Source organism: Helicoverpa armigera, chromosome 15 (genome assembly GCF_030705265.1).
Source record: "Helicoverpa armigera isolate CAAS_96S chromosome 15, ASM3070526v1, whole genome shotgun sequence".
Taxonomy (NCBI): Eukaryota; Metazoa; Arthropoda; class Insecta; order Lepidoptera; family Noctuidae; genus Helicoverpa; species Helicoverpa armigera.
This window is the reverse complement of record NC_087134.1, coordinates 3,928,308-3,940,991: the sequence shown is the minus strand read 5'-3', so window position 1 is coordinate 3,940,991 and position 12,684 is coordinate 3,928,308. Positions and strand designations below refer to the sequence as shown.

Sequence of the window (12,684 nt, the reverse complement as noted above, 5' to 3'; positions counted from 1 at the left end):
AACTTAAAAGATCTTTTTGAAGAAAAAACTATTAAACAAAAGACACAAAGACTTATTTTCAGTTGATTGATTACAGTTTCGTGAATAAAAGATGTAATATTTTTTTGCTTTTATCTTTTTTATTCAAACTGATTAATCGTCTTGAGTTGTTCGTTTTTCATATCGCTTTTCTCTCGATGACAGTTTATTAAAAGGGTCACTTTTTCTTGCAAATTTTATATTGAAAAATTGTTTAATTTGTTAGTATCAATAAAAAATGTGCAGTCATATTTATTGGTATGACATTAATATGTAACTATTAAAAATACATTTATAAAAAACAGTATTTATATGAAGTAAATTATTCGTAAAAAATGCTGAGTAAACATATTTATAACTTTAAAATAAACTAACCAAGAATCTCTTTGAAAAAATCTTAGTTTTTCTTGAAATAAAATGGAAAACCATTATTTGGACAAAGTATAAAAACACTAAAAAATCATTCGTCTCGATACTATACAAGCCTAATGCACTATAAGTATACAACCTACTTTCATACCACTCACACTCTCACAGTTTTCTGTCCTCATAAAATCTTTCTCAGCACTAATTAATATCCCCTCCCCCTCCTCATAAGTCACAATTTCATAGCACAACCTGCATCCAGCTCTGTACATTTAATTTCCGCATATAAACGCAGCTCCGAAAGGAAACCGAAACTATCTCGAATCTAATTTAGGACATCTCCAACACGCATACTTGCACCCAAACTAAATTAGCTCTGCACTGAAAAATGCACCATAATTCGCTGAGCACAAAGTAGAATATGACTTTGACAAAAAAATGTGATACGCTAAGTTTACTAGGAAATGTTCTTTGTGACTAAATTGACGTAATTTTTGCTTTATGAAAACGTTACGGCGTGTTGCTAACTTTTGTTTTGGCCGGTTAAAACTTTTTTGCTGTTTATAGTTACTGTTTGAAAGCTTTTTCGTTACTTTTTATTATTGTACCTAAAACAATAATCTATATTTTCTAGTAAAAACATGGACAACAGCAATGCTGCAGTACAATAATAATCCAAGATAACTAATAATGCTTTAAGGAGAAATAAAGATCTATATAATTCACAACAAAGAAACCAGCGCATACTAGCTTATCTCCCGTTATCTTATCCAATGAAAAAGGAAAACCATTACGTTTTTCTTTCAGTTATCGTCGCGTTAAACTTTAACAGGATCTCTTCGACCTTTCATTATTTTAAAACTAATTAAAAAGTCTCGTTTCGGCCCAAGGCGGTGACGGGACGCGTGAAGACGCTTAGAATATATGGGCCAAGGCCGCCATTTTGTTGCTGACGGGGTCCACAAATAAAAAAGTTCAGATGCCCCTTGTTAGTCGGCTTAACTCTAAATATCCCTAAAGTTATATATTCGGGATGGATAGTAAAAAGAGACATATTTAGATCGAGACTAACAATGACAGACGTTTGTGAATTCATACGTTCAAAAGGGTATATATTTTTCTGATTTTCCGATCCTTCGGAAAACGACAGAGGGGGAGGACATCAAGCGAGCGATTGTGGAGGCTAATATACCATGATCGACACTCCCACTCACTCCTGAATAGCGTATATGGAAAAAATGTTCACCCCAATACCATACACAGGCACCCAATTTATTTTTTATGCCATTTCAGTTGGCGCGACATTTTCAATATTGTTAACTAAGTAAACAAACGAAGGTTTTTTCACTAACGATGTGATATTAACATACGGACAATCATATGAAACGAGCCATTTCATTTAATGACAGGTTTCTAAGCACAAACAATGTTTTTATGTGTTCAACTCATGTTGGATTCACAATATCATGAAACTTGAAATGAATTGATTTCATATTTGTAATTCTTGAATTTCATGTACATAACTAATTATGGTTTGTAAACCTTGTTTGAAAAGCTGCATCCAAACGAACCCTTGCAACATCCAAAAGTCCTTTTTTACATCACCTAAATCATTTTGACAAACTAAACTCGCGTAATCCTACTCGTCTACTCGCCAACTTAAAGAACTTTCACAAAACCTTTTTTTACCAAAAGCCTTTTTTTAAAAGATTGGAAAAAGATCTTTGTGGTCTTTGAAACTACGACCGCAGTTTAAATGACATCTCTGAATCCTCGAACACTCGGGATTGTTGTCTAAAACCGGACCGTTTCTTCCCAAAACTGGCATTACTTTTACTGAGAATTCCGTTCCGGAGCGATCACAAAGAATTTTTCAAACATTTTGTTCAACTAAAATGTAGTTCCGCACGACTATTACATTAATTTTCATACACAAAGTTCCATAAAAATTTGCATACAAACTATCCGCAGGAATAACATGGGAAAAACTCTTTGTATTAAAAATTTAGAATTAAAACAAACACGAACAACAAATAGGCGGAAAAATGATACGCGGGCGTGTTGGAACTCTGTACAGAATACATGTTTTAAATCCCAAAGCTATATGCGCTTTAATTACCGTTTTTGTATGTTTATATGTGTATGCTATGAAGCTCTTTTTACGCCTGTAGCTCGACTCGAAGTGGTAATCAACTGGCCCAAATATATTATTAGAAAATATGTAGACAATGAAGAAGTACATAGTTATATGTTCATTTTATAGTACATTATTGTGTATTTATAATTCAAAACTTGATTTAATGAATAAAATGAAAAAAAGGACAAAATAAGGCCAAACAATAAAACAACAAAGCATTAAATCGAATCTATGTATTTGAATTATTCAAATGAATAAGATTGTTTTAATAATGCAATTGTTCACATTTCGCATTAATCCAGTAAAAACAAATTGCATTTGTCGAACATAAGCAAAAATCACTTAATTTGTCAGTTTCACGCCAATTATTCGATTAGCGTTCGGAATTAAAATCGAATAACTCAACTCGTAATGTTTATTCGATTGAAATCACAATTTCATTGTTCCTACATGGTAACTGGCTGGATATTTTCTTGTCATCTTACTCAACAAAGGTTGCATACCTTTCAAATAGGTAAGATCTTTGTTTTTACGAACGTATATTCTCGCATACCTACTTTTTATTACAAAGGAATTTTTGAAGATAAAATTTCACGGCTTTCTACTTTATTATCCGAATTCTCACGGTAATAAATACCAGGAAATCCTCCAATAAATGATGTAAGCAGGGGTATTATTACAAGGAGAAAGATAACTATTCAGGTGTATTTTGTATAAAATTAAATTCATTTAGGTACTTTATTCGTAAATAACTGATAATAATAAAATATACAATACAACGTTTGTTCCTAGTTTCTATATAACAAGTCATAAACAAAAGCGTCAATTCCCCTTAAAATCGTGACTTTGAAAAAAACAGCCAAGGTTATCTCGTCTCATGAATGTTCCCATAAAACACCCCTCTTACTACAAGACAATAGTGACGTTATTACAATGGGATAAAGTGGAAAATCGTTTGCAAATCCTAAATAGGAATCAGATGTCAAAAGGCCAACTTCGGATGAGGACAAAAGGAGTTTAATGAGGGCCACACCCATTATTTCAGACCTCATTTAGACTGGAGTTTAAGCTTTCAGATCGTATTAGAGGCATCTTTCTGAAGTGTGTCTTGAATTTAAACGGCTCCAATTAGAAGATTATTGTGTAAACTCTCAAACGACGCAGACTTCATGATTTTTAGAGTTGCAAATAGAGACATATTTACCGACTAATATAGTTGTTATTAACCAATCTTACAAAGGGGTATTATGTCAGTTGGGTAGCTGGGTTGAGGAGGTTAGAAAGGCAGTAGCTCCCTGTAAAACTACAGTTCTCAGCTGTGCCCGGTTAGACTGGAAGCCGCCCCCAACATGATTGGGAAAAGGCAAATGATGATAAGCATTATTAGTGGCTTTTTGGTCGATTTCTTTCACATAGGTATTTAAAGCAAGGAAGTTGACAAATCCATTCCAATGCTAATGGATATGCAAATATCTTCAGATCCACACAATATCGTATCCTTATAAAGATAACTAATAAGATAAAAAGGTAACCTTTACCTGCTTTTAACGTAATTGGATTTAGAAAAAACGTAAATACAGTGCTTCAAAGGGAAGGAAAAGCAAAAGCTTATGTATGTTGCTTATTTAATTATCTCAATGTTTACAATCGATTTTATCGATATATCACTATGAAGATATTAAAAGCGAGTTAATCGAATAAAATATCTTGATGTTATTTTGTTTCTTTGACAAATATGATACCTATTAATTTGTTAATTTTATCATACTATCGTAGTTATTGCATAGTATTTTCTTTTTAAAATTTCCTACTCCTATACGCCGTAGAAAAGTGTACTGCTCTTTGCGATTTTCTTAAAATTTGTTTAAGTTAATGATTTTATAAACTAATGAATATTTTCCCCATTGTTTCAGGAGTGGATGACACGCACAAGTTTCTAGGAAACGATACACATACAGATTACTTCAGATTATTATTAAGGGATGGAAATTATCTGCTCGTCGGCGGCAGGTGAGTCAATACAACCATTAATATTGATTATACAAACTTTTCACTAAAACTTTACACATAAAAAATCATACTTTGAATTTTAACGCGTTGTGATAAAAAATAACTTATTACTAAATACCTACACAGTATTCGTGAAAAGTTATATACCAACAGGTAATAACAGTAATTTTCACAAATAACGTCCGTCTTCAGAAACCTACAGTCGTCTCTCAAAAATAAAAACACAGAAACGCGTCAAAAACATAAATACCACTAACACCTATTTCGTTTAAAGACTCACAAGTTATACATTCAAATGAGATACTTAGTTATTTGTTTTTCCCAACTCCACTTCAATTCGTTGCAAAGTTGGGGTACCCTTAACCGCACCGACTGAGGCGGTAAGAACGTGCTGTATCTACCCTTAACCGCAGACCTAACTCAGATGCACCTATCGCCGTCCTCCTCGCACCCGCATAGATGTAGATAACGCCATCTCGTTTGCATTTATAAAGATTTTTGGCTTGTGTTTGGATGGAGGCAAGACGACTTAAAAACACCCGCCCGCCGCCTACAGTCGCCATTTTATTACAATTTTGTGAGGAGCTGCTGTCGATAAGTTATCTCAAATATATTGAGAGCTCTATATTGAACTAAGGTTCACAAATAATTCTACCTAGTTAGATCATTCCAATAGTAAATATATATAATAATAAATGAAAATATCCAATAGTAACGTGTTAAAACGTCACATGATGTGTACTGGAGTGAAAATACTATCGTATATTCGTTTACTTGCAAACAGCATAAAAATACCTACTTGCGAACTTCTTCTTTAAAAATTCCATTGGACCCAGAAACAAACTTAAAAGAAAACTTTCACTTGGAACATTAATCTCATAGCTTGATGAATTAACTTCATAAACTTCTGAACATATTCCAACGCTCTAGATAAAAGTTTATGTTAATTAAGACGCTGCAAAATTATAACTTGATATAAAAGCAGCTATAAACTAATACCGTTCAAAATCTTTTAAAGGGGTTTTAAAAATATTAATGGAATACCATGATACCAATGATAATTACTTTTAGTTGACTAAAAGTAATTATCATTTAAGTATCGACTATATCGACAATAATTTTTGTAAGTTTATCGACAGAGTAGCATCACTAGAGGGCACGCGACACATCTGCCTTCCTCCGTGGCCGCAAGCCACTGCTTACATTCCACCAAATATAATTCTTTGTTTTTATGTAAATACTGGTCGCGTGCCTCTCGCTCCTCTAAACCCTTTGTTAAATAAATAACTACAATTGTACCCTGTAATTTTCTGCAGTAATCGCAGAACCGAGAGAATGCTCTTTAGTTTCGAAAAAAAGACGCCCAGTGTTAAGAACTGGGGAAAATCTTTACAATCCCATTTAGTGAGAAAAGTAGTCGTGTTTACAAGAGCAAATGTAATAAATGGTTAGCATTGTGTTTTGTCTAACCGTTTGTTTTGTGAATTTATCTTTTTGTGAGCCATTGTAACATTCTGCGCTTGTTTTTAATGTTTGCAAAAACATTTTGCGCTAAAACGAAAAGTGATTTTAAAGGTCGACCAAAAATTAAATTGTAAAATCTAATAACGCAATACAAACCGAAATGAAATCTGAAATCTGAAACTCTCATCAACAAGTAAATAGCGACATACAGTTGAAAGGTTAAAGAATGAATTCCATTTGACACCAGCGGGCGGAGGGTTGGTCCGCGATTATTATATAAAACAAACGTCTGGCGTCCCAGAATAACTCCATAAAAACACTAGATATGTAGCAAATTGGACAATATTTTCCACAACGAACGTCGACTGTGTCCGTATAATTTGAAATATTCATCCGTTCCAGCAAAGTTTGCATTTCTTTCCAAATCAGATTTACATGACAATAGTCACGTCGTCGCCCAATGAAATTCTCATTGCAGGAACTTGGCTGTGAGGGATTTATTAAAGGGAGCAAAAAGGTTTGTAATAAAACCGATGTCGAGACGGTTCTTGACGGCTGAGGACCGCAGAACAACTGCAGACCGCTTTTGTTTACACTTAACAGGACTATTCCTGGGTAATCAGGTTCCATGACTATATTTGCTCACGATTCATAGCTGCCAACCATTGAAGTCCAAACAAGGTGATACAAAACAAAATAATAAATCAAAAATAACCAGATCACATTTCGTAAACTAATGTTAACGGATGTCTTTTCGGTATCACATGGCTCCTTCGTCCAACTTGAAAAAATAAATGCAAAAATATGAAATAAACAAAATATGTACATTGTACATAAGAAATTAGTATTTAGTACATTAACATAAACTCTAACATAACTCAATTGTATAAACATTCTTTGAAGTGTCATCTGTCTTTAAATTAATTCCATTTTAAAGTCAAATAATGTTTATAAATAAGATCAGAGGTATTCTGATTATACGCTAGACATTGATTTAAATAAATAATTCTTATGATAAAATTGAACTGAGGTCGTCTCCCTTGATCTAAGTATGGAAATCCAGAAATAGATTCCAATACATGAAGTATGGATTTGTAGTGGGTTGTTCAAGGCTATGTCATGAATTCACAATGTGTATCATTGATTTAACATAACGTCGACTGTTGGCGTTGGTATTATATTGGAACATGCCATAAATAGCACAAACTTTTTGAAATCTCCCCTTTTTTTATTAATACCTAAAAATCCTACGAAGCCATTATCATCATCATCATCTCCTGTCCCCATCCCAATTTTATTTGATGTCGGCAAAGCATTTTTTCTTCTTCCGCGCTCTTCTGTCTGCTGTTATCTCACAAGTAACTTTCTTTCTATGCCATGTCGACTTTCACACCGTCCATCCATTGTTTCTTTAAAGTTCACTATATCCATCCTTTCACGCTCATAACCAGGCCGAACGAAACCAACTGATAAAATCTCATTTATCGAAAGTCGATTAAAAAGCCTACCTAATACGGTCTTATCTCGTTAAAACTGATCTCCAAAAAGCTTCTGTTTAGGTTTTTCCACACAATATTTAGGCCAAGCCTCATTTTTCCGGCCGCAGCCGATTTAATCTCCATTGCTATAATGAAATTCAAATACTATGTATGATAATATCCGGAACGTACTGTATTATATAACACAAGTCGTTCTGTTGTGCCTTCTACACACGCGGATATGTGGCATAAAGGCGAATCTACTTATACCAAAGATGAGGTTAATTGAACCGAAATTGGATAAATGAAGGGCTTTCATACGATATCGTGGCTGGCTGAATTGTCTAATCAATATCCTATTCTAATAATGTTGTAAGTGAAAGTATGTACAGATGCATGAATGTAATTGATTTTGATAATATACTTGGAAGTAATGTATAAAGCAAATACATAAGTAATAAGGACCCAAATACTAAGAAAATGTCAGGAAGCCGACTATTTTCAAAGGTCTATGCAACTCATATTTTCTTCGTGTCATCGTATGACCCGTATACTCACTCGCACACATCCTACTCTAAGCGGAAAACGCTTCGCGATATTACGTTTATCTCAGTCGAAAACCCTTAAAACCCTTTCCTATCCAGACGAAGTTACACTATTATAGGGCCGGCCTGCCTAGGCGCTTCGTTCGCCCGTTTCACACCCACGCCCTTAATTTTATAAGGGCGGAAACGTTATTCGGTGTGCGTCCCGTGTAATGGTATTCCGCTGTAGTGTGATCCTCTTTTGTGTGGCCTTTTAACGAAATTAACGTTGTTTCGACCGGCTCATATGTACACCATGTTATCAAAGCAACGCTTACATTATATAAAACCGTTCAGATTTTGGCGGGAGCCAATCCCAAGATTGCGCGCCGATTTTTATGATGAGGGTCGGCCGATGGAATTGATTTGAATTGAGCCTACCGTTCAGTTAGTTTCGTGTTTTATTACAATAATACTGTTTGCAGAAAAATATCCGGCTGTAATTCTATTTTGTTTGGATTCGATTTTCGAAAAAATATCGCTCTTTTTTCTATTCATATCCGGGTTCGCATGTAATCGAAAATAACAAACATATACCAACCTATTTTCTTTTCCGCAGAAAAAATAACATCATTATGCAAGGTTTCAAGTTCACTTCACCATTGTTGGTATACCCATCCTAATATAAGTGCACGTGTGTATCATTATGTCGGTGAGTTCTCTCGGCATATTATACAGAGGACGTTAGCAGGGGCTCGCAAACACCGCCAAATGGCCACTTGTGGGCTTATCACACGCACACCCACTTTTACATAATGGACGTCAAAATGATACTTGCTGATTTCGTTTTTATGTCGCCACCTAAAAGCGTAAAGTACGTAGGTGTAGTATCTCTGTACATAAACACCGTATTTGCAAGAATTTGAGTATTAATAATATAGCACGGAAAATGAACGTAGGACATTTTTGATAGCATAAAACGTTAACTTTTTATCGACACCATCTCACAACAATATTTTACTTCGAACATACCCATTGAATCTAAAATACGAACGCAAAATTCGGCGATCGTAAAAATCCGCGCGAAAATAACAATTTCAAAATATTTGCTAAACTATTTCGAAAAATACAATTTTCATTTCGTAGTTTCTAGTCAATTGCCGCGTTACTCTTTTTTATACGGTATTCATGTACGTCCAGCGTATAATAAACCGGGCGCGGTCCATTTTTGCGCAGAATTTTTACATCACGTAATAACATTGGGGCTGAATAAAAGGCTGAATAAATAAATCTGCTACTAATTAATCATATTCATACGGGCCCCAGTTGGAAAATCAATTTTGAATATGAAAACATTTGGACAAAAAAGTCGCAACTACGGCTTTTTGAGAGCATTATATCTTCAACATTTTGTTCTTATCGTGTTTGTGAAAAGTTTTAGAAAGACCCTTCGTTAGGTACGGTTTATAAACTCTGTTTACCTTTCGGAGAAGTAATTAAATTGAAAAATAAGGCTTGAAGTATTTCTAGATTCAGGATAAACCTTTAAGTTAATTTTGTTTTTTACCTTTTGAGATTGTTATCCTGTTATCTGCTGTTGAAGAAACGTGTTGCTTAAATAATTACTATTAAAACTTTACTCTTTGTTTATAGGCACATAATTACATATGTAATGAAGCTTAATAACTAATAAAAAAACTACAACACCAATAATAAAATCCAGCCCAAACCGTCCTACCAAAGAGGTCGAAAAAACAAAACGGCAAAGTCGAGTCGAGCCTTCGTGGCAAAAAAAGAAATGTAGGTAATCATCGCATCAATCATTTGGGCACCAGGGTCTGGAGTGGCCCCCAGGGTACGAAGCCCGCAGCTCAACACTGATTGAGACGTGCTTATAAGAACCCTAGCTTCCATGACGTCATTGATGACGTAATTAGATCAGTGTTGCTAGAACGAAAGTAAATAGTGTTGAGATTTTTTGGTTATTGTTTGTTACGTTTGACGATTTGGTTATTGCTCTTATAAGATTTGTTAGAAAAGAGTTTATATTAGTTGGTAAAATTACTCTTTATTTTAAACGAAAAATGTACCCAAACAAACATTACAAGGCCAGATAAAACAAACTAGCTACATCCCCCTGTTACTCAGCCACCGCAAACCGATTCCTCTAGGAGTAACAACATGCATGAAATATTACTTGCAACCTACACTCACATACAGTTCAGTAACATTCCTAAATTAGTATCTATTGTACAAACAACCAAGGGCTGTGCCCTACTGGGGTACAGTACCCTTCAATTAGAATTAGCGAAATAAGGGGCCGTATGGAAACTCCAACTTAGAACACAAAATAAACATAAGTCAATAGAATTCCCTATTTATGTGATTACTCCCTTTCACGAAGAAATGACGTCACATTCACCGTTTAAACTTGAGACTTGAGAATAATAGGTATAAAATAATAACAAAGTTTCCTACCAATGTTATTGTTAACTTATGCCCAATTATGTCGAAATTGTAAGAAACTTCCGTGATATTAACAATGTATGGTACATTTACGCGGGTGAAGCAAATAAGGCTTCGAGTGATATTAATGTACAGAGTATTGGTATCGGTGGAAACCTTAGGCAGCTGAAATTATATGACGAGAAGCAAATTATAGGATGTAGTTTCAGTAATTATACCTAGTATTTAATGTTAGCAGAATGCTAAATACTATCATATACATATGTACAGTCAACTTCAGGTCAGTGGTAACACTTTTATAGGAAAATCGTACTTATTACTATTGAGTTAAGGTGCATGACAGTTACCACTGATGTGCGGTTGACTGTACGTATATCTGTTCAATAGTGTGTTAGAAAACTAAAACCAACATACCCTTTGCACTTTTACTTCATAGTAAAAATCTCGTCCGTTCAACCAGTACTTAGAGAATAAAAGCACGTTAATTGAAATAAAACACACATAAAACGCTACCTCTCTTAAAGACGTAAACTCCCACAACCCACAATAAGTACAAGAAATAGTGAAAATCAATAAGCAAACTTCTAAACACAAGTGTTTTATATACAAACGGGTAAATAAAACAACCTTATTATTACTGCCATACGTTTCCCGGTCTTTCCTTTGATTAAACAATACAAGAGTTAGGGGCAATTTGAGGCAGTCCGGGGAAAGTTGGCCAAGAGAACCTATTTGTTGTGGCCTAAACAAATAAAGTAGTTTGGGGAAACCAGATCAGTTAACTTCTTAAGTGTGTGAGGACGCCACCTTATGCGTTTGGATTTGTTACAAATTGCTCGACCTACTATTTACTTCAACCTTCAAGATTTGCCTGAAGAGTTTCTTCATTGCCTTATATTAATTTAGTTTTATTGGAAGACTTGCTTTTCTTTTATAGGAACACAAAACAAACAAACACATAATGCCAGATTCTGAGAAAACTTACGCTGATTTGTACGTAGTTAAAGTATGCCCACGTTTCGACAGTTAGGTACCAAGTGTGTGTAGGTATACCTAATTAATAATATCAACCACTAGAAATCATTGGGCCTACAAAGAAGTCGAGTCCAAGACAATATTCTAGGCACTTTTACTTGACATTTATTCATCATTTTGATGCTCTTAGGATTCTTAGTCTTACGTCTGAAAAGCTATTATCAACAAAGCGCCTTGAGGTTTTCTTAGAGCTTAGGAAATAAATATTCATTATATAGAATTGTACTTAGTATTTGTACAAACACTTATCCAATTTGTAACATTGGTTTCTCTCAGACTTTGACAAAACCACTTTGGAATTAGACAATTAAAACTTGTCTAAGATTAGAGTTCCTAAGATTGACATTGTTGAAAAAATGTTTCTTCTTAGTTTTAACTATGTTTTAAATGTTATTATTATATTAAATTTATAATCATGACATAGTGAAGTTAAAAAGTCTGGCAATCGTTTGACAACACGATCGAATTTTTTACCTCTCTGCTCTTAGAATTTTCCAATTTTAAGTCGGATCTGCCTTGACAAAAATTACATTAGGCCCTTTTTCTTACATTAATATATTTCCAGATATTTAAAATAAATTCGTTTAAACCCAACTAATATAATTTAGCCTAGTGATCGACATATAAAATCATTGGCGGCTGGGCGTGTCGGTTCAACGAAATTAGGGAATATCGTTCTCACCTCAATCACTCGATAATCCGCTAAGTGATTGACGTGTTTATCGTTAAATATTTAGCGCTTCAAGCGATCCACAGCGCTTTAAGCGACGGACTGTCGGATAACAGACAGAATTAATCCCGATAATTTTATAAACATGATCTAGTTTTGGAATTGTGGGTTGGGTACAAAACATCTATTCGGGGCATATCTTATATGTAAATAAAATAGGTATATAATCGTTATATTCATTGATCCAACGAACATGAAACAAACTTGTAAAACTAACACAATACGCGGTTATAATAAACCCCTTTCCAGCCACACTATTTCAACTCGACTGAACAACAACAAATGGGCGACAATGTTTCCGAAGGATTACGTTCGCAAATATCATAACCCTACCGTGTAGCTCGCGCAAAAATGTCAATTATCATTTCGTGTATTCCTGTGAAAGATGAAACCCAACCCTTCCATTCACACTCGCCATAAATCACGCTGATGTCAGAACGAGACAACAATAGAACC

At 34.5% G+C, this 12,684-nt stretch overlaps 1 protein-coding gene across 10 annotated transcripts in view; it reads left to right on the top strand.

Annotated features, from left to right (window-relative positions):
* Positions 1-12,684, top strand: part of LOC110371297 (semaphorin-1A) — a 301,020-nt gene that overhangs the window by 256,973 nt on the left and 31,363 nt on the right. For 8 of the 10 annotated variants that reach the window (XM_049845241.2, XM_049845245.2, XM_049845244.2 and 5 more), the window contains exon 2: positions 4,429-4,531. In XM_049845241.2, the coding sequence (XP_049701198.2) occupies positions 4,429-4,531 (103 nt within the window). The remainder of the gene's footprint in view (positions 1-4,428; positions 4,532-12,684) is intronic. The other 2 variants (XM_049845238.2, XM_049845246.2) reach the window with 1 other exon arrangement.